The 22,927-nt window shown below is 43.7% G+C and overlaps 1 protein-coding gene across 1 annotated transcript; it reads right to left on the reverse strand.

The window, feature by feature from the left end:
- Window positions 1–1,420: 1,420 nt before the first annotated feature.
- On the reverse strand, window positions 1,421–22,084 carry MYLIP (myosin regulatory light chain interacting protein). The gene is made up of 7 exons (XM_061147583.1): window positions 21,787–22,084; window positions 20,532–20,722; window positions 9,382–9,567; window positions 7,905–8,102; window positions 7,267–7,431; window positions 5,934–6,354; window positions 1,421–2,999 (listed from the first exon to the last, which is right to left on the reverse strand). The coding sequence occupies exons 1-7, from the start codon at window positions 21,871–21,873 to the stop codon at window positions 2,910–2,912; spliced, it is 1,338 nt and encodes a 445-aa protein (XP_061003566.1). The 5' UTR covers window positions 21,874–22,084; the 3' UTR covers window positions 1,421–2,909.
- Between the last annotated feature and the right edge of the window lie 843 nt (window positions 22,085–22,927).

Here is a 22,927-nt window from a genome sequence, read left to right on the forward strand (position 1 = left end):
ATGTTAACAGATGATCAAAACTGAGTTTTCTGTTCTCTTCCTGCTCTTATGCATCCTTTCCTCTGAGGCAGGAGTTCCCTGTGCAAGAACCAGAGCTGACTGCCACCCTCTCATCCCCAAAAGTTCTCAGTTCTGAACACAGTGGAGAACCAAGTCCAAATGAAGCCTAGAATTCAAGGTTGTCCACTATTGTAACTCTAACCACATTCCCTTCTGAGCTTCTTTTCTTACCACATCATTGACAACCGTGGATGGTCCAGACCCCCAAACTGCACTCTAACCCCGTGTGCACCATATACTTTCTTTACCACGTAGTAAAATTCCACTATAATGTTGAGGCTTAGCTTAAAGGGTTTCTGGCTCCTAAAGAGAATTAACCATCAACTTCTGTGCCTCCATGGCACTTTTCTTATAGCTCTATTAAGTCACCTTGTAATAACAGTGGTTTTCATGTTAGTCATTAAACTTTAGGAGTCCATGGTCTACAGGAGTGAACAATATCTCATCCATTTGTTGGCCTGTCATCCATCCATCTATCCATTATTTTGGCCACCATTTTGAGACTACCACCCTTAGGATTCCCTCCGGTGTTAACAGTCTATGATTCTGAATATTATTTAATTTCTATATAGAGAGAAAACAGTGTAAATTATAAGTTAAGTCCTATATCATTCATGTCGTGATCATTATTAAATTTCCAGTGATGCATAATAACCTAGCAGGTGCTCAATAAATATATTGATTGAACAAATGAGTTAATGCCTAGAAATTGATGGGGGGTTGACTTGTGGAAAACAAATCTTGCTTTTCTTGACTTTTAGAAAATTATTTACTTGAAGTCACTGCACTTGTACTGAACTTCTGCAGCAGCTGAAATTACTCAACTGCCATAGATAGTTCTGAGTTCTTTATATTACGTGTGCTGTTCTCTGCTCCACAACGTACTTCGTGAGCACACACTGGCGCACGTAGGGCAGCAAGGCTCTGGCAGAAGCAGGCAAGCTGTCCTACGGAAGGCAGCCGTTGTGTCTGCAGCCTGGGGCTGTCTCTGCTGGGACTCAGGAAGACACTCACCTGTCCTGACTAGGCCACACACTAGTGGTATCACCCGGCTTTACATTTTTAACTTCCGACTTTGCCACTCCCTTCCTTCTCCAATATTTTATAGTCCTTTTCCCAACTTCTCTTCTGCTTGTGCATATGACCCCACTGTCACCTACATTCCAATCCTATAAACCAGAAAACATAGATGAATGAGTAACTGGTAAACAGTCTCCTCAGTTAGAGCCAATACCCTGAACATTTTCAAACTTTCCACGAAGGACCACAGTAGATACCAACCAGGATATTATCCACGTTCTTTTTAAATGATTAAAAACGGGCTTAAATGACAATCACTATGATGATACAAGCACCCATGTTTGCTTTAAAGTCTTTATTATCCTGAATATAAAAGACAGAAGTCCTCTAGGATATAACAGAGTTCTTTACGTGGAAACATTATTTTTTTACAAGTGAAAAAATAAATACCTCTTGGAATAAAGGCTTATATGCTAATATGTGCCATAAAAAAGTAGAGTTTTAATATTGACAAAATGTCTGTGCAAAGAAACAAATGCATAAACACATTACTGCTACATTAAGGCAATATGGAAAGTATACTCAGAAATCTCAGTAAAGTGACAGTGTAGGTTTCTAGCTTTAACGAAGCTAGTATTGCACCCGATAAGGTCATCTAGGTTTCCCAACATCCTAGAAAACCCACAAGCTGACCAGCGTCCAAAATTCCCAAGTGGGAGTGGAAAAACATGATTAAGAATACAGAAACAAACAAACAAACAAAAAACCCGAAACCCCTCTATAAGATAGAGGGTCAACAAAAAGTTAATACTTAAGCATTTACTACCAAAAAAGAAAAAAGCATACAATATCTAGGACATCTATGATAAGGCTGTAAAAGGCTTGATGGCTCAAGCAAAAGCAACCCCACTGGGTGAAGCTGGAGCAGGGTGCGTGGGAGAACTCACAAACCACTCCTAGTTTGTATGCCACGAAGCTTTGTCTCGGTGAGCAATGCTCTCCCTTCCAAGGAACATGTGCTCCCTTTTCAACCTTAAATTAAAATGTTCCCCCAACTCAAGAGGCCCAAGGAGTGCCAACTACTACACAGAAATCATCTAACTAAACTGGTAGTATTTTATCACTGAAAGGCTTGGGGACGCGGTAAGAAGGGAGGGAGAAGGGATAGGAAACCATCCATGTGGAGTGATCTGTTTTCCACTGGCCAAACTGGTTTAAATCTGACAATGCTGTTGCCCACTTTAAAAAAAAGTCCCCGAATCGATTTTCAAATCTGTTTGCCTCCCAATCATTCTTGAACAAGTTAGAAAAAACAGAAATGACATTAAAACGATGACTATCTCTTTAAGAAAAATTTTCCTATTAAAAATGTCCGGAGCTCCATGACCCGTATAAAAAGAACCAAGTAAATCCTTAAAATGAATTCTTACAAAATTGGCTGCAGGTAGGAAACTTACCTTGGGATACATTAAGGAGACTTAAAACATCATTTTCTAAAAGGTACCCACTTTAGGGTTAGGCTGCCACTTAACTGATGTCAAAGATTTTTCCTGATTCCTTACTTGATCATAAAAAGTAGGAAAGTCCAAGGAATGTGTCTGGGTCCCAGAGCTCCTCCTGGTCGCCACCCAACAGGTGCTGATTCTACACATGGTACATTTTGGCGGTGAGTCGTAGTTATATTCTTTCTATTCTTCCTTTTTTTTCCCCTATACGTTGCATGGCAGATGGGTGTTGGAGTAGTTTTCTCTCTCCACAGTCTATCATTTTTATAGCTTATACTAGTGCAGTTCATGGAGACATGGCATGTCCGGTAAGTGCACAGCAGATCAGATCACAGTCAGGTTGAGAAGACTGGTGTGCGTTGGCAGGTAGACGTGCTGGATGTGGTCCACCCGTGATCTGCAGACGGGACACGACTAGAAAAGAAGCCGGCACTACAGGTTAGGACCCCCTCACAGATCTGGGTCTTCAGTGTTTACCTGTGGTACCTGTTACAGTGCATTTCCTAAATACACTGTGGTCACAATTATTTCTAGCTTTTCACTGGGAGAGATCTTTTCTTTCTAACCAGTTTGTAAGTTTGCACTTGACAAAGGATTGAAAATAAAGATTATGGTACACATATACAATGGAATATTACCCAGCCATTAAAAGAATGAAATAATGCCATATGCAGCAACATGGATGGGCCTAGAGATTGTCATACACAGTAAGTCAGGCAGAGAAGAAATATCGTATGACATCCCTTATGAAAGTGAAAGTGTGATTGCTCAGTCGTGTCTGGCTCTTTGCGACCCATGGACTGTAGCTCACCAGGGCTCCTCTGTCCATGGAATTCTCTAGGCAAGAATACTGGAGTGGGTTGCCATTCCCTTCTCCAGGGGATCTTCCTGGCTCAGGGATCGAACCTGGGTCTCCTGCATTGCAGGTGGATTCTCTACCATCTGAGTCACAAGGGAAGTCTGACATCCTATACAGGTAAAAAGTTAAAAGAAATGATACAAATGAACTTACTTATAAAACAGAAAGAGACAGACTTAGACAATGAACTTATGATTGCCAGGGGGGAAAATGGGGAGAAGGGATAGTCAGGGAGTTTGGGATGGACAGGTACACACTGTTACATTTAAAATGGATAGCCAACAAGGACCTACTGTATAGCACAGGGAACGCTGTTCAATGTTATGTGGCAGCCTGGATGGGAGGCGAGTTTGGGGGAGAAAGGATACATATCTATGGATGGCTGAGTTCCTTCACTGTTCACCTGAAACTATCACAACATTATTAACTGGCTACACCCCAACACTAAATAAAAAGTTTAAAAAGTAAATAAAACTAAAGATTATGAAAAAGTATAAACTGAAGGAAATTAATCACGCTTTCAGTCAGACCCTTCCAGAGACTGTGTCCTTGGCTAGTTGGCTTGGGCAACATCACTGGGCAGATGCCATGTGGCCAGGGAGCATGGCTGCTCCAGTCACAGGACAGTCACACCCCCCCGCCCCCGCCACCCCCACCCCAAGGCTGGCCTCTCAGCAAGCAGATCCCCTTCTCAACCACAGGGGAGCCTTAGGTGTGAGGGTCAGACTAGGTGGACAGAAAAAGGCAAATTTATGACCACTCCTGAAGAAAGAGTGTGTTGCATAGCCTAAGGAAGGATGCAGGCATCCTCTTGGCTCATGTGTAGCCCTAAAAATAGTTCTGAAATTAGCAGCTTCTTAAGGACTAGAAGTTATTTAGGGCTAATTTTACATAAAACCACAGCGACATGTAGCTAACAGTTCTGGGGGAAGAAAACAAACTGAAAAAATTATTGTAAAAGGAAACGCAAGGTGCAAGAAAGGAAAACCTACTATGTAAGAGGTACTTTTATTTTGTGTACAAATTTTAAAAGTAGTTTGACTTGCTAACAGAGCCAATCCAAGGGGATCTGAGAGGCACAGTTGGTAATAAAAGGAAATGAATCATAAATAATCAGGCAACAACCTATTGAGAGTTAACCATCACCCAAAACTCTAAGAATTCTTCCCCAAATAATAAGTAAGTAAAAGACACCATCCTCCTAAATGTCAGGAAGCAGAGAAAACATGAAACAGAAAAGGAGTTGACCAGCCCAACAGGCCTGGATCCCAGTACCCAGCTCAGCCAACCAACTAAATCTGAGCCTCGTTTCCAGGACTGGAAAGAAGCCTGTGGTTTAGTAATTACATTGTCGAGAAGACTGTCCTAACCTATACTGTTTCCTAAGGGCCACACCTTCCTAGTCACCAAATACAAAGACCTTCCCCGGGTGGACATGGACATTCTCCATCAGTGCCTCCACAAGTCAGCACCTGGCCCGTGGCAGCCAGCTAAGCAGCAGCCCCTCATCTGGAGCCATGTGGACCCTCACCTGGAGCCAGGCAGCCCCCTCACCTGGAACCAGGGAGACCCTCACCTGGAACCAGGCGGCCCCCTCACCTAGAGCCGGGTGGACCCTCACTTAGAGCTGGGCGGCCCCTTCACCTATAATCAGGTAGACCCCCTCACCTGGAGCCAGGCAGCGCCCCTCACTTGGAGCCAGGCGGCCCCCCTCACCTGGAGCCAGGCAGCCCCCTCACTTGGAGCCAGGCGGCCCCCCTCACCTGGAGCCAGACGGCCTCCTCACCTGGAGCCAGGCGGCCCCCCTCACCTGGAGCCAGGCGGCCACTCACCTGGAGCCAGGCGGCCCCTCACCTGGAGCCAGGCGGCCCCCCTCACCTGGAGCCAGGCGGCCCCCTCACTTGGAGCCGGTGGACTCTCACCTGGAGCCAGGTAGACCCCCTCTCCTGGAGCCAGGCAGCCCCCTCACTTGGAGCCGGTGGACTCTCACCTGGAGCCAGGCGGCCCCCTCACTTGGAGGCGGTGGACCCTCACCTGGAGCCAGGTAGACCCCCTCACCTGGAGCTGGGCGGCCCCCTCACTTGGAGCCGGTGGACCCTCACCTGGAGCCAGGCAGCCCCCTCACCTGGAGCCAGGCGGCCCCCTCACCTGGAGCCAGGTAGACCCCCTCACCTGCAGCTGGGCAGCCCCCTCACTTGGAGCCGGTGGACCCTCACCTGGAGCCAGGTAGACCCCCTCTCCTGGAGCCAGGCAGCCCCCTCACTTGGAGCCAATGGACCCTCACCTGGAGCCAGGTAGACCCCCTCTCCTGGAGCTGGGCGGCCCCCTCACTTGGAGCCGGTGGACTCTCACCTGGAGCCAGGTAGACCCCCTCTCCTGGAGCCAGGCGGCCCCCTCACTTGGAGCCGGTGGACTCTCACCTGGAGCCAGGCGGACCCTCACCTGGAGCCAGGCGGCCCCCTCACCTATAACCAGGTAGACCCGCTCACCTGGAGCTGGGCGGCGCAGCTCTCGCAGCACACGGTGTGGCCGCAGGGGCAGAAGGCCGAGTTGATCTCGCCCTCGCAGCAGAGCACGCACAGCATGGCCTCCTTGAGCTTGCGCAGCTTCTCCTGGAGGGCACGGGTCTGCTGGCAGCCGAGGCCCTCACAGCTGCTGCAGCTGGTACTGCTCTCCGAGGACTTCAGGGGAGAGTTCGGGGGGCTGGGGTCGCTTCTGGGCAGGAGGTCCACCACACCCGCGTTATACAGAGCCCTCCTGGCGTGGTCGTACGCCTCCTTGGAGGTTCTTTTAATATCGAAGACATACTTCTTGCCCAGGTTGATGTTTTCATTCAGAAAGAGAGAAGCCAGGTGGCCCTTCAGGTCTCGGCTGTACTGCATCATGACGGCACTGGTCACCGTGTCACACCTACAGACAGAGACGCAACACCCAACTCAGTGCTGACAGGCCTGGGGGTCCCCACAAGCCGGACCTTAAATGCTGCAGTGAACAGGGAGGCTCATGTCCTCAGACATTTAACATGCTTGTCTGCATGCTTGAAAATAAATCCTTCCACTCTCGTATGTGTTAAGCATCTCAATGATGCCACCTCTATGTCTCCTCAAATGTCTCCTGAGGAAGGACCTCTGGTCCGGCAGCGGTGAACACAGAGGGCACCTTCCCCTCCAGGGACAGTAGCTACAGTCGAAAGCAGCTTATGGTGAGAAAAGGGGCGTTTTTCTTTGTAACCTTGGATTTATGCTACAAATTTTCCATTCTGCTTCACAGTGTGTCTATTTTAACATAAAAAAGTTCATTTGCTTGTCAATTACATTTTGTAGCTTTTGATTTTCCAAGTATTTGAGTCAAATCACAACGCTAAAGCACCCTCAGAAATGAGGGAATCAATATGGTTATTGAGGGATCCTCACCACACACCGAGGACTCAGGGCAGCTACTCTCCCAGGGAGGAAAAACAACTTGGGTCTTCCTGCAGGGAAAGGGCAAAAAGAGCGGCTGAACAAGCCCTCGCTCAGGGTTACCTCGGCGGGGCGGGCGCGGGGTGAGGAAATGGGCTGAGAGCTGAGCAGTGGAGCGAGTCTGTGCAGCTCACACTCACACCCTCCACGCCACACGCACACGTCCTGAAGGAAAGCAGGATGATGCTGAGAAGGACCCCTGCTAGGGCAGAAACAAAGGGCTCACAAATAGCCGATTTCTTAAACTCTGTACACAGTTCACTGACACAATGATCCCAGGAACTATAGGAGGCTTGCTGTCACCTGGAAACCTCAGCCCCAAGGCAGACACTGGGGTCATGGAACACAGAGGGGTACGTGCCTGTAAAACGCGTGCGTCTCTGTGATGGCTCGGTAGAGCCCACTGGCCGCCCTGGTGCTGATCATCTTGAACAAGAGCACGATGCTATTCCCAGACTCCTTGGTGACGGTCAGGTACACGTTCTTCCCTGACTGGGTGGCCATCTGCACCACGGGGTAAGCGATCCTGAAAGGGGGTAAGAGAAAAGTGAGCGAGCTCAGGGGAGGTCCGCCACTGCATAGGCACCTAGTGAGGTTCCCATGTGCTGTGGCCCAGCCATAAAACCAGATGTTCAAATAAGACCGTCAGATAAGCACTCTGCTTGCAAGTTATAAAGGATCATTGAAAAGCACTTGGGGTAAGTGAAGAGGAGCGTTGGAGTGAGTTTTGGGGGACTGTGTGTAGGTGAAATGAGATTTTTATAGCCGTGAATGACATTTGAGAAATATTAACTCTGCCACATCAGTACACTTAAGCCTGCATTTAAAAAAAATAATGGAATGGTTATCAAGGCCTGAATAAAATGAACGCACCTACCCCAAATGAAACATGTTATCCCTAAAGGATGACTGTCTAATAAATTCCTCTCCATTTCCTATTTTCACGATCACAAGAGTATATACACACTTAGGTCTAAACAAATTTAAGACTTGGGATACCTATTAATTGGGCTGAAGTCATCTTTACAAATGGAGATTCCTTCAGGTCCAACCCCAATGAGGAGCTTCTGCCCCTCGCTGTCCCTCACAGAATGCCATTCAATGCCGTAGTTTTCCATCGCCGACACAATCTGCAAAACTTGGTATTCGGCCGAAGCCTGGCTGGTCCCCTCCAACTCCTTATGCTTTGCCACAATGCTGTAAGACACCAAAAGGCCAGAGTGTACAGAGGGGTTAACTGATGCAGTCTTCAGAGAGAAATCTATTATTTTCACTAGTGAATTAGACTGACACTGTCATTTATGAATCATAAAAACTTAAAGCTATATATCATTGATGTTTCATCTATTTAGCAAACTTATTGTAAAATACTTTTAAGGCACCATTCAAGATCTCAACTACTAAATATTTAGTAGAAAAAACTACTGGGGATGCCAGATGAGGATGAATTTAAAGAACTATGGAGAATCTCTAAAAATATGTGTAAGAAATTTATAGGTAGGAATGTCTCATGCAATTGTCTAGGTTTACTTTCTAAGTTTCATTATAACATAGCATTATATGGCATTGATTAAGTCATTTGCAACTTAACTATGCAGGATTTATTTTATTTATTGGGGTGAACAGCCTCCAATATAGTCCTTAAAGATCCCCACCCCCTGGTATCCACGCCCCTGTGTAACTTCCTTGAGTATAGGCTGGATTAATGACCTGCTTCTAATGAACAGATTATGGCAGAAGGGATGGGCTGTCACTCAATTCTGAGATTAATTTATAAAGACTCCATCTTGGGTGTTCGCTCTTGCTCTGACCCGATTGCCTGTCCTGGGGGAAGCAAGTCACCATGTTATCAAACAGCCCCTGGAAAGAGGCCCATGTGGTGAGGGCACAGGCCAGGCAACAACAAACCACCTGAGCCCAACTGGAAGCAGATCCTTCCCTCAACTGAGCCCTCAGATGAGGCTGAACCCCACAGTCAGCTTGACTGCAGCCTCCTGAGAGATCTGAAGCCAGAGAACCCAGGCAGGCCACGGCTAGACTCCTGACCCAGGGGACTGTGAGATGATGTTTCTTGTTTGAAAACACTAAGTTTTGGAGGGCAACTGATTATCCAGGAATAGATAATTAAAACACCTATGTTAGTCTCTTGGTTTAATCCTTTCTGGGAGGAAGGAAAGGTTAACATACCTGATAGACTTTTTAAGAGACTTACATTCTTAAAAGGCCAGAGACTTTATAATTTCTGTTATACAGCATTTTGTATAATGGCATTTATTTTTGTGGATTATATTTTGTGTTTATTAGTTTCTCAAAGAAAAGGATAAGAATCTTTTAAAAACAGTTGGTTAGAGTGGGCAATGGTCTAGTCTCAACCTCACAAAATACCTTATCTATCATAGTTTGATGTTTCTCCTGGAGATTCTTATAAATCTGCTAGATCCATGACAACAAACAGAGGCCTGAAGTGGGGCCTCACCTGTTCAAGGTGGCACTGGAGAGCTCCTTGGCACACAGCTCCTCGTAGCTGTACTTGGCTGTGTTCTGGTTGTAGTCCCCAAACTTGGTCTGGGCCAGGAGGGCGCTGAGTTCCACTGCCTGCTCTGGGGAACACTGGAGGTGGCCTGCCAGGAGGGCTTCCTTGATATGCAAGAAAAAGATATGCCTACAAAGTAATATGAGAATGAGGTTATGCTGGGGGACTAACATGGTTATCAGACCCACTGCTTGGCAATTCCATAATCCCTTTTAAGTAAGGAAAACAGAGCAGGGGAGAAAGCTACCTGGGAAATGCTTACACTTACAGACTTTTTATTAAAATCATGAATAGTCAGGCAAAATAAGTCTAAAGATTACATTCACACATAATAACTATATACACGTCTCTGCATTATACATTTCAAAAGAAATGATCTTAATCAGAAAAACTTTATCTTGATGTATAACTGATATCTTATTCAAATGACACTCAAATCTCTCATTTTCACCCTAACTTCTTTCCTAAGGATCATACTCAAATGTGCAAGAGCTTACAGACTTCTCCCCTAGATGCTCTTCAGTATCCCAATTTCACCTTGTTCGAAGCCAAACTGTCTTCCTCCTCAAACCCACTTTTTCTCCCAGTGGAAACCAGAGACTGATTTGCTACTTCTACGACAGACTCAATTTTTGATTCTTCATTTTCTTTCTGCCTAATCTGTCTCTGAAAATTCTTTAAATCCAGTTCCATTTTCCCCATTTTTACTTCCTCTGTCCTATTGTAGCTCTCAACTGTCAGAGAGTTTACAGTATCCCCTAAGCTGATCTCTCTTCTAGATTCTGCATGAATCCATCTTCCAAGCTGCTTGCTTCTGATATAGACTTGCCACTCCTCTGCTCAGAAACCTTCAAAACATCCCCATTGTTTGCCAAGGAAGCACACTGTCAGCATGAACCCAGAGTTCTCAACGTCTTGCCCCAGATTTCCAGCCACCTCATGTGGTACTAGTGATAAAAGAACACACTTGCCAATGCAGGAGACATCAGAGACGCGGGTTCGATTCCTGGGTCAGGAAGATCCCATGGAGGAGGGCATGGCAATCCACTCCTGTATTCTTGCCTGGAGAGTCCATGGACAGAGGAGCCTGGCAGGCTACAGTCCGTAGGGTCACAGAGAGTCAGACAGAATTGAAGCGACTGAGCAAACACACGTGCACTCCTGTCATTCCCTCCAGCCACTATGCCCCAGGAAAGGGACACCTCTTTTTTTCTGGAAAAACCAAGCTCATTCACACTCCCACGTCTCTGGTCTTGCTGTTCCCTCTGTCCTGAAAGGCCACTCTTCCTATCCCCTCATCTGGATACCTGTTTGTCTAATTCACACACAAACCATTTAGCTGCATGTAAACTGACTTTCTAAGTGTGTCTAACATCAGAGAGTTCTATAAATGTACATAAAACTACACACTGTCTGCAATTAGTTCATATTCCCATCCTAGTTTCATTCCATCTGACCCTGTCCTAATTGTACAACACTGCATTCCACATTTACCAAAAAGTAAGTGAAACTTAGAATCCTTGAAAACTTCAGATGTTGTTACCTGACAGTTTGTATTGCCTAAGACTCTGAACAGAGTGTTTAAACTGTCATAGACAGATTGGCCAGGGTTATGAAATTTGTCTCTGGCAAATGTAGAAGTATAACTTTCCCTGATGACTCAATACATCCTCTCAAACATGCTGAAATACCACACTACTCCCTCCATTAACAAATGAATTATGATCATCATTGTAAATCTCTGAACAGGGCTCCTACACTCAGCTTCCCCCTTCAGCTGGATATCCTTATTCTAGTCCTCAAGTCACTTTTATTTATGTTAGTTTTGTTGTCTGACATCCACGTAGAAGGGATAATGAGAACAATGCAAGAAAAGGAGGTAGGAGAACCTGAGGCTAGAACAAACAAGGAGGGGCACTGTTGAGTGTCTCAAAACTTTGGGTTGACAAGAGCCATTAATCCTCCTTTAAAAAATGCTTAAACTCAACGTTTTGTGCCTTCTACAATGATAAAGAAATGTTTAAAATTATCGGACTCTGCCAAACACTGCAGTTTTTTTTTTCATCCAAAGCCCCCTGTGAAGAAACCACAGTAAGAAAGCATAATAGCAGTGAGAGAAGATAAGCATGGTTTTTATTAAACCAAACATGTGCTTGTCTTTAAAGTATTTCTGACATACTGCTAAACTGAGAAGGGGGGCCCTACTGGGGGAAAGAAATGACTACAAAAATAACTTGTTCTGAAATATCCAAAGACTGAGATCTAGCAGTCCCACAAAATCTTGGTGTTGCGACACTTCTTCAGTCCCCAGAAGGCTTTTTAGACAATCATTCACTAAACTTCATCTTGGTTTATGTACTTCTGTCTCTGCAGTCATCAGAGGACATGCTAGCAGCGAACAAAAACCTCAGTATATGCTTACATTAAACAAGAAAGTATGTGCTGAAAGATTTTTAAGGGTATTACCCAAACTAAGTCTTCTCAATTTAATCACTGCTTATGTGAAAGTGTCTTTTAACTGATTTCCTAGGTATTAAGTTAGTGACTAGTATAGCCGGCAAAAGAAGAGGCTCAAAATCAATCCAATTTCTTTTTCTAAACTATCCATGCCAACTGCTAGACAGACAGCTGCCAAAATCAAAGGCAGAGAAGCAATAACAAAATACTAACAGGTGGTCAGCGGCCTGAGAGTAACACTGATCCTTTCTCGGCATGTGAGTTGGAATTTTTAAAAAGGGGGTGGAGGGCAATAGCCTTTTCTACATACTCCACATTTTAGGTTGTACTGCAACTGCTACCCTCTTAAGTACAAAAATCCTCCTCTGTACAGAAACATTCTGGTAGGGCGCTTCCTGCATTTTGCCATTTCATGGCTATCAAGCAACTTTTCAAGTCAACAAGTCCGTCATGCATCATCTCTGTGCCAAGTCCTATGCTGGAGTTCTGGGGTTCCAGGGTGAATATATCTGATAGTTCCTTTTTCGATGGAACTTACAGCCTTTTGGTGTGAAGGAAAGTATCCTATCAAAATAACTCTGGCTGCAAACTGGCACTTAGGTGACAAGTTTATGCTCTCCAGGAGTGGAGCAGCAACAGCAAAGGTCACAGTGGCAGCAGGCCGTCTGCAGACTTTATTTAATGTGCTCTTCCCAAGAAGGAGGATGACAGAGCATGCAGAACCATTGCCAGCAAGGAATCCAGGGATGGCTCAATAGTTAGGTGTGGTTCTAAGTCAAGTATTTTCTTCTATTATTTTCCCTTGAATCATCTGGCCTGTAACTGACTGGTTCATGGATTTCACCCTCTCCTTTTCTGTAGGCTGGGTTAAAGGTTACCAATAGTATCAGAATAAGTAGATGTGTTCAAAGGAGTCAGACCTGCAGTGAATTGCTTTTTTTTTTAACTAAAGATCAAACGTGATTGGCATATTTGATTCAATTTAGGCTACATGCCAGAAGCATAAACAGAAAGAAAGCCTTTGAAAAAATAATTTGTCTTAATGTCTATGACTACATCCTAACAGACATAAGCTCATTTTCTAAACATTCCTTTAGCTGAACCTTGAAATTCATGATTCTTTGAGTTTTACTCAGTTACTAAGAAATTGGATACTTTCAGCACAGGATGGGGCTTGGAAGCCCAAAGTGAAAAGTTCTAGCTAACTCATGTCTTTGCATTCATGAATTCACACTTACTGCAGCATTAGGGAAGATTAAAAAAAAAAAAGAAAATACGAATAAATATGAGGATATATCATATTTTAATTTAAAAGAAAGAGCCACACATCCTTTATATGTTTGGTTTTGAAGTACGTATTTAGAATTTCCTCTATGTTTAAAATGAACTCCTTTCCACAATTTTAAGCCATAAAATCAGGTCTTTTATCTTTTAAGAACTGTAATCAGAGTACTCTCCTCTAAACTTTGGCTTGTCTCACAAAGAAATCATCTAATAATCAAAGCAGAATCTTCTGCAAACCAATCGGGAGTTGTGGATCTGCTCATCACAGACAGCTACTCTCTATTACTGCCCTCCAGTTATCTTGCCGGTTATGTAATTTTGAAAAGCTTTTCATGACACAAACATAAGACAAGTATATCCACATTCACTATTACACTCCAGATGAAGTAACCAACTAACACATCTCTAAAATGGCTGAAAGTGAAAGTGTTAGTTGCTCAGTTGCATCCGACTCTCTGCAGATATGGACTGTAGCCCACCAGGTTCCTCTGTCCATGGAATTCTCCAGGCAAGAATACTGGAGTGGGTTGACATTTCCTTCTCCAGTGGATATTCCAGACCCAGAGACTGAACCCACGTCTCCTGCATTGCAGGCAAATTGCTAAACAGTTATTTTTTTAAACTCTCCAGTCCCAATAACTGAAGTGAATCTCTCCCCAAGAGACTGACTGAACCTGGTTCTCCATTTTAACAGCTGGTTAGTTCCTCACAGAGTGAGACACCCACTGCGGTCACCTGAACGCCTGCCTCAGTTCAATGAGTCATTAAACCACAAGCTCTAACTGCAAGGTTATATTTAAAAATTATCAAACCAGAACAGAATTGCTATACGTTTGTTTTGTATCTTAAACTCCAGTGCAACAAAAATCAGTTCAAGATGGATCCAGGCCTAAATATAAAAGCTAAAATGGTAATGCTTTTAGAACAAAACACAGGAGAGTTATCTTTATGACTTAGAGACAGGCAAAGGTTTCTCAGGACGAAGTCAGCAAAAATCATAAAAGAAAAAAGTGCATTAAGTGAAACTTCACCAAAATTAAAAACTTCTTCCAGTCAAAAGGCATAAAAAAAAAAAAAAAAAAAAAAAGACCATGCAAATCACGGAAAAAAGTACACTTATAAAACAAATATCTGACAAAAAACTGGTATATACAAAGAATGTGTGCAGCTCAAAAATAAAGGCAACAACTCAATAAATACGGGCAAATGACCCAAACAGGTATTTCACAAAAGATGTTTGAAAGGCCAATAAGCAGATGAGAAAGTGTTATTAATCAATAGAGATGTAGAAATTAAAACCACAACGTGCCAGCACTGCAAACCCAGCAGAAGGCTGGGAGGAATGTGGAGGAACTGGCCCCCCATACACTGCTGACAGGAGCACAGAATGGGACAACTGCTTCTGGAAAAGGTCTGGCAGTTACTTATAAGTTAAACAATTACCTCCTCTATGACCCAGCTTTTCAATCTTATTTACTCAAGAGAAATGAAAACATGTGTCTACAAAAAAAGACTTGTGCGTGAATGTTTATAGCCGCTTTCTTCATGACAGCTGGAAAACAGGTGTTCATCAATGGACTATGGATAAATAGCAGTACATACAATGGGATACTATTCAGCAATAAACAGCAATAAGTCACTGATGTATAAAACAAAATGATGGGTCTCAAAAAATTTATGATGAACAAAACGAGCCAGACACAAAAGAATACCTACTGTGTGTTTCCACTGACAAGAGGTAGAACAGGCATAACTAATCTACGCTGGAAAAACATACAACCTGGTTGTGGAGTGGGGTGGGTGGAGAAGTGGGGAATGACTGCAGAAGGTCATGAGGGAACTTTCTGGAGTGATGGTAATATTCTAAATCTTAATAAGGGTTTCATTTAAACAGGTACATCTATTTGCCAAAACTCATTAAGTGGAATATTACGATTTATACATTTCATCATATATAGATTTTATATCAAAAGAAAAAAAGAACTGGAGGCAAAGACTGAGTTCTAGTTAATGGTATGCATAGTGACATATTTAGGGGGATATGTACTTATAATTTATTTTGAAAGGCATAAAAAATAGACTGATAGATGGGTAGAGGGACCAATAAGTGGATAAATATGCACTAAAACAAGTATATTAAACTGTTAATAGCAGAATCTAGGTGTTTTTGGTGTTCAATGTAAAAATCTTCAACTGATCTGTACATTTGAAAATCTTTATAGTAAGAGGTTGAGAACATAATACTAGTAAAAATCCTAGTAAAATAAAACTAGTAAAAATACTAGTAAAAATCAAGGTTCAGAATTCAAATGAGGAGCCATAACTAAAATGAACCATCAAATCTAACACACTTCATGGAAAGCTAGCAACTGAGAAACCTGTCACAGCCAATAATTACCAAGTCAGGTTTCTATTCAGGCTTAAGGAAATCTTTCTCAAAGCCCAAAATGTAAAATGGGAATCACTGATAAATTTGCTTCCTCCTCAGTCTCCAAAGCAGTTAAACGGTAAGGAGGGTACAGGTGAGAGAAATTCCTAACTTCAAATTGATTACAACTCACTCCAGAAAAATACCTGGAAGCATAAAATCTCATTTCTAAAAGGTATGATTACTCACTCACTGGGGATAGCTGTCCCTGGGCAAATAACAATCCAGGCAATCGCAGAGTTTCATAGTGTCAACTATGATCTCTTTCTCAGCAATCTAGATTAGAGGCCTGGAATCAGGGAAACGACTCAGAGAATAAATATACCTGGAACCCAATCCCACTGGTCACCCTGGGTCTGAGCCCCAGTGCCCTCTAAATAGTCAGATTTTATTTATAATGACATTCAAAATGAAAAGTTCATTTTGGCTACATAAAAATCAATTTCTCAATGTTCTCTAATCTTTTATATGTATATATAAGTATCAGAAGTTCAAAAAGAGACTGAAGGTGCCCAGGTGGGCATCCTGTGGCTAAAATAAACATAAAACCACACAAACATCCCATATACTGAGCAGAAAGACTTAATAAATTAGAATTCAGAAATGTAATTAATACTTTCTTTGAAAATAATATACATGTCTGTTTTTAACCTTTTTTACTTTCCTGGGGCCTATGTTATACTTGTGCATAAAAAGAAAAAAAAAAAAAAAGAATGTGTTGTTTCACTCTCAGACATGCAGTTGATATGAAGAACATAATATTCCTACAATGCATCTTATGGAATTTACCCATCCTGAATCACACAAAGCTAAGTTCTGTAATCAACATTTACCCTCGTCACAATGTTTTATAAGATTCTGAACATGATTACAGGCATGGGCTAGGGTCAATGTGATTTAGCTGTGGACCAATTTGAGATTATCATCTCATCTCTGCCTATAGTTTACATGTGGTATTTGCTTTGTGGGTTTCAGTGATGCCATCATTCCTGAACTTTCACATGTCTAAGTGATTTTTGTTGGGAGACAGGGAAAAACTGAATTTAATAAGTACCAAGGACCTACAAATTGGCTGAAATTAGATAAAGCCAGCCTGCAGCTTGAAAACTATCTGAACTTCCTAAAAGGTCCAAGTGGGTGGTAGTTCATCCTTGATAAGAACAAATAGCCATAATGAACAAATGGCTTTGAATGGAGTAGAGGGGGCAAACGAAGGAAGCAAGCAAACAGAAGAATGCCAAGCACTGAGCAAATTATTAACCGAGAAGAAACACTAGAAAACGTTTAATGGTGAGATTTCTTTTAGATCGTCTCAAATTTCTCAGGTTATAGAAGTGAACTGGCAAAACCCGTCAATTTCTACAAGAAAATCTATATTATCAGTATCAGTTAACCCCATTTTTACTGACTTACAAGTTCTTAATTCATTGATTCAACAAATATTTATGCACCAGGTACTTGCCAGACTCTGGGGATACAAGGTTAATCAGGTCCTTCTTAATAGAATTCAGATTATTAAGAGTGGCTGACGATAAGCAAACGATCACAAAAGTAAATGAGTGCTACACATTCATTAAATGTAAAGGAAAGCGGCACAATATATTCAGAGTTCAGTCTCCTAAGTGGGCCTAGAGCAGATTTTTCCAAGGAGTGATGAGTGAGCTGGGGTCTGCAGTCACACTCATCACTGCTCACAACTTTAAGACCCTAATGGGATGCGACGCTCAGGATTATGGCATTTCCTTGAACATGTACTTCAGCACTCACAAAGCACTTGTATTAGGATTGTTCTCTGGGATAAAGGATTCAGGTGTTGGTGAATCTTAACTAAAAAGGGTGCCCCCTAGCAAAGAACACAGAGTTCTGCTAACACACGGCAAAGTCAGGAGAAACAGAAAGATTTTATTGGCAGTGGATGGTATAAATACCATTCCTGAAGATGAAGCATATAATTCTCTAATCTCTGGTTTTGAAAATGTTGACAAAATCTGGTCTGAATTGCTGTGAATAACCAAGAGCCTCTGAAAGGTAAGAATTTCAAAGATCACTGTGATTTCAGATCCACTTTCAGAATATATTAGTCTCACGTTTCGTTTTAATCCACAGCATGGCAAACATCTGCTGAAAATACCTGTTGTCCTCCTCTCTGAAATGTTCCAGCTGAGTCTAAACAAAACTCTCGGGTTACTTTTCAGAATTCCTCATTCAAGAGCAAACAAAATAGTCTGGGTAAAGAATCAAATCTAAAATTAGGCCACATCAGAGACCAGACTAACTCTATCTACCAATCTAAGCAGACACTGGAAATGTTTTTTCTGTCTTCAGAGAAATGTTATCTAGAAAAAGCATTAGGAAAGTGATATAAAGAGAAGTAGAAGCTAAGAAAAAAAAATCTGCTAGAAGGGATCAAAGAAACTCTTTCAGGGTTTTCAGCCGGGCTCAAGTTTTAGAAGGCTGTTTACAATTGGTGGTTGGTGGCTGAGTTGAACCTAGAATGCAGGGCTTCCGTGTGGCCCCTAGGACTCTCCTGTTACAGACAGGCCCTCCCGCTTGTCATTCTCTAGCAGCCTCCCTAATCTGATGCAAACTAATGTATGAACTGCCCCCAGTTAGGCCAGCTCTACTGTAAGCAGGCTGCTTTAATTGTCCACAGAGGACAACTTGGCCAGGATATTTCAGCACCATTTAATAAACTGTCCAGACACTTTCAGTATACCAAGTGTACCCTCATGACTCAACTGAGAGATGCTAAAATATCACCTCTCATAACTGGACTGCGAAAGTTGAGCTTACTCACTATGTAAATAGATCTATTTTACTTCCATGGCATCTTATATCAGTATTTTATAACAAATGATTAAACATCAAAAACATTAATCAACCAGCTTTATCTTGTTAACATAACATTAGGAAAAATGAGTGTTCCTGTTTGGTACATAAACACAATGCTAATTGTAGCAAAACTGGGCCCAGTACAACTTATGTTCCTAATGAAAAGGTACAAAGCTAATTATAAATCACTTTATCTATTTATTAAAGCTGAATGCTATATAAACTTTAGGTGGCATTTTCTTAAAATTCTGTTACTTCAGACAACCCCACAGAAAAGTAAAATACAGCAATATTTTAAAATCAAAATTTTAGATCACCTGAATTTTTTGGTATGATTTCAAATCAATTAAAATTACCCAGTCTAACCAGGTATGTACACTCTTTGAGTGCTATTAGGCTTGAATCTCAAGAGTTAAAGTCAATTGAGTCAATAAAGTAGGAAATTTGATTCCAATTCTAATTCATAAAATGTCTGTATTTCTTGCATGAATAAAATGGATTTGATAATAGTTATTAACTTTATTAAAAAGAAAGCACAGGTAAATAATGTCTAGTAGCAAACTGTAAAATCTGTAAGCATTTATAATACAAATGCACGTTATACTGTTATGACTGCTGCCATTTAATGATGTATTTAGTCCTCCAAACTTCTGCAGATTTAAAAAATAAATTTGTATCATCAAAACAGATTTGTAAATGGATGCCCTGAAATAACTGCAAAATCAGGATAAAACTAAACAATGAAAATTCCAAGATGCTGTGTTTTATATATATACAAATAATTTTTTCTTACTCAATTGCAAGGTATCAAACTGAACTGTAAAGTAGAAGCATTCACAAATCAGCTTTAAAAAACAAAAAGTGCAACCTATCCTGATATCATACAGACAGCTAAGACATTCTTAAACATGGAATTACTTGAATATTTTGCAAGACATTTTTAGAAGCAATAAGAATTCAATATACTAGCTTCTCTCAGATACAAAATTGAACATTTCCCTCACCCTTTAAAGCTCCATGACAAGGCAAAGCAGAGATTTCAAATTCAAATAAACAGTATTTCAAAATGTGTCTAGCCATCCTCTGGTAAACAACCAAAAAAATAAAATGACACGCTAAAAAATGTTAAAGAATATGGCTCACTCATCATTACTCAAAACTGTCACACTCACATTTTTTATGGGCATGGCAAATTTCCAAGCCAAAGTAGGAAAACATTAAAATTAAGATCCAAAGTTTGCTGTGTTTAAAAGTAGTCATTTTCCTTTTTTTTTTTTTTAAATAAATATGCCACTCTAAGATTTAGTTCTCCTGCATTTCAGCAATAAATATTAAACACCAGTTTCCTAGCTTAGCTCATCCTTGAGAAAAGTATTACATCTAGTCCAGGGGAGAATCCATTTTCTGTTTGAAAAAGGAAACCACACACTCCAATTGTCTTGCACTACTGGTAGCTTTCTAGAAGTAGAGAGAGAAATTTAACAATCTAAACTCAACAATCATGTGTAATGTATTTGTGGGGTAGCATGTTACTACTGGCATTAGATGAGTTTCTTAACTGAATTTGCAAGAAACTGAAAAACTTAAAAAATTTGGAAAGAGCTCTTTGCTACACACTGTAATCTGACACTAGGCTGAAGAAGTTGACCAAGTTTAAGTAACCCAAGAGGAACTGTTTCCTGCTTTCTGTTAGAACAGTTTGCAATGACCTATAGTAACACTGCTGAGGCAGAGGTTACTAGCGGGCAATAGACGCTGTTATCAGGAAGTCAGTTGGGTCTTTTTTCTTTCTTTTCAAAATTTTTTTGAATTGTGGCGCTGATCTCAAATGTTTTTAAGAATTCAGCTTTGCTCTCCCATTGTTTATAAAGACAAGAAAAATACCGCAAGAGCTGGAACATGTACCCCTGGCCAACTATGCTGCTCTCTTTTCACCTCAACAAAAGAACTGTGCTATGGAAAATTTCTAAGTTATGAACCACCTCTGTATCAAAACAAACGTGCCCGTGAGCATCTCCGGGAAGGCGCAGTGGCTCTCCCTAAAGGGAATCAAAGGTCTATTGGACATTGGTTTATTTTAGCATCGTTTTACCTAGTCTGCTCCTGTAAGATGAGATGAGGCTCCACGAAGAACTTGACTCTCAGTTTAAGCCGGTAAGGGGCTAGCCCATCCATCTGCTGGGAGATCCGGTTTCTCAGATTTAGCCATAAACTTTCACCTTTGCTACCCGTAAACTGCAGTCCAAAATAATCAACTTCTATAATTCCCAATCTCCTGCACACCTAAAACAAAAATGAATGCAGCATAGATAAGCAAGCGGTCCATGTGGTCAAAGCAAACCAAGACTCCATCTAAGATTCCTGCATATGTTTTGTTTTTAAAAAAAAAAACAAAAACACAACACAAAGTTCAACAATGGTGTTACAATTCCTGTTGTAGGCTATAAGAACAAAGTTCTAAGGATCCAGTGATGCTAAACCACTAGATGTGGTATAGAGGCAGGCACAAAAGGAGTTCTCAAAATGTAGCGTTCCAGAAAGCCTGAGGAAGGGAATCCACGGCGTATTTTCCTTCTTATTCCAATCACTGGAATTCCCTCCACCAGCACAATCTGCACAGCTGATTTGGCAGCTTATTATTTGGACAGTTTTAACCATCTGGGTTCCAAAAAAAAATAAACACAGTGAGGAAACACGCCACAAGTGTCTGCTAAGCTTTACAGAAGGCTTTCCAAACACCTCAGGTCGAGGGGGGTTAGGGCACACTTGAGAGCAAATCCTGCCGTCTGCCACACCACGAGGCGCTGTTTGGAACGGTTTTTTACTCCTAAGGAAACGCGCGTGCTGACAGACAACCAAGGAGTTTATGACCCAAACTCACGTCCCCAGCAAATCCGGAGAGGCAGGGCGGGGAACCGTCCGCTTGAGAAGCAGCGAGAGGCAAGGGGCCCGGTTTGTCTGCCCAGCAACCCGAGGGACCTGCGACCGCCTCCGGCCACCACATCCCGGGACGCAGGTGGCGCCGCCGGGCCCCGCGGGGACGACAGGCGGCCTCGTGCACACACCACCTGCAGCAGGTGTGCCGGGCCGCTTTCTTCGGGCAAAGAGCCGGGCTGGGGGACCGGCTGGCGGGCCCGCGGCCCGTCCTCGGCGCCCCCGCCCCACCCCCACCAACGGGCCGCCCTCGCGCGCGCCAGGAAGGGGGCCGCGCGCCCCTACGGCCTCGGGAAGGAGGGGGCGCAGGCCGGGCGCCGGAGGCGCACTCCCCACCGCCGCCGTCTCCCGGCCCCACCGCGAGCCCCCCCCGCCGCGGCCTCAGGGGACCGGCAGGGGGCCGCGGTCCTCACCTGGTTGAGGCAGTCCTCGCCGTTGGCTTTCGCCTCCACCTCCACCTCCATCAGCACTGCGTCCGGCCTCGTCACATAGCACAGCATGGCTGGGGCCGCCGCTGCTGCCACAGCCGCGTCGTCTTTGGTGTGCGCGGGGCTCAGACCCAGCTCCGGGATCGGCGAGGCTGGCCCCCGGGAGACGGCAGCCCTGCAGACCCCTGCCCTACGCCCCGCAGCAGCCGCGCCCCGCGCACCAACCCCCCTCTGCCTCGCCAGCCCGCGCGTCGGCCGGCTTCCCGGGTCCCGCGGCGGCGCCGCACTCCAGCAGCCCGACTGCCTGCGCCGCGACGGGGACTCCTCAGATATAACGGCCCCGCCCACCTCGGCTGGGGCCCCCGCCAATCACGGCGGCCCCGCCCCTCCGCCGCCGCCCGGCCAGCCAATAGCGGCGCCCGCTCGGCCGCCGCCCGCCCTCCCATCGCCGGCGGAGTGTGCCCCCCACCCACACGCCGGCCGCCCGGGAGGAGAGCGGGCGCCGGAACGCTGAGGAGAGGAGGGAGGCCCCGGAGCGCAGCCGCTGTGTCTGCCCGCTGGGCGACGCTGCTCCGAGCCCGCGACCGCCCGGAGCTCGCAAGCCTTTTTGACAGGCTTGAATTTACAGTGATTTAACCGTCTGCAAGCTGCTGCTATTCTTTTGAAGCCTTGGGTCGCTCCAATAGCACGTTTCGGGGGGTGAAGGCAGAGCAGCTCCAAAGCTTGAAAAAACTCTTGTCTCTGGGGTTTGCCACAGTGACTGGTTATTAGGCGGAATTCTTGTTTATTATTTTAGATCTCGTCGTTGAAAAAAAAAAATCTGAGTGTAAAAGTTTGTGCAGTTGTTCTTCAGTAAGGCAGGGAGTTTCTCATCTATTGCTTTCTCTATGAACCCTCTCCAAAGGCTTCTGTTTACCTGTTGTGCTGAATCAAAACACTGTTCAGGGCACTAAGGCCCTCTCTCAGGTTGCCCATCGTTGTCTCTGCCCTGTCTCATTTGTTCATTAGACATTAATTGAGCACCTGCCCCAGTGCCAGCCCTTTCTCTCAGACAACCAGGTGTTATCCTCAACTTGAGGGTAAGGGACTCCTTTCAGAACCGCTATAGAAGCTATTAATAATTAAA

This window comes from Dama dama, chromosome 7 (genome assembly GCF_033118175.1).
Source record: "Dama dama isolate Ldn47 chromosome 7, ASM3311817v1, whole genome shotgun sequence".
Lineage (NCBI taxonomy): Eukaryota > Metazoa > Chordata > Mammalia > Artiodactyla > Cervidae > Dama > Dama dama.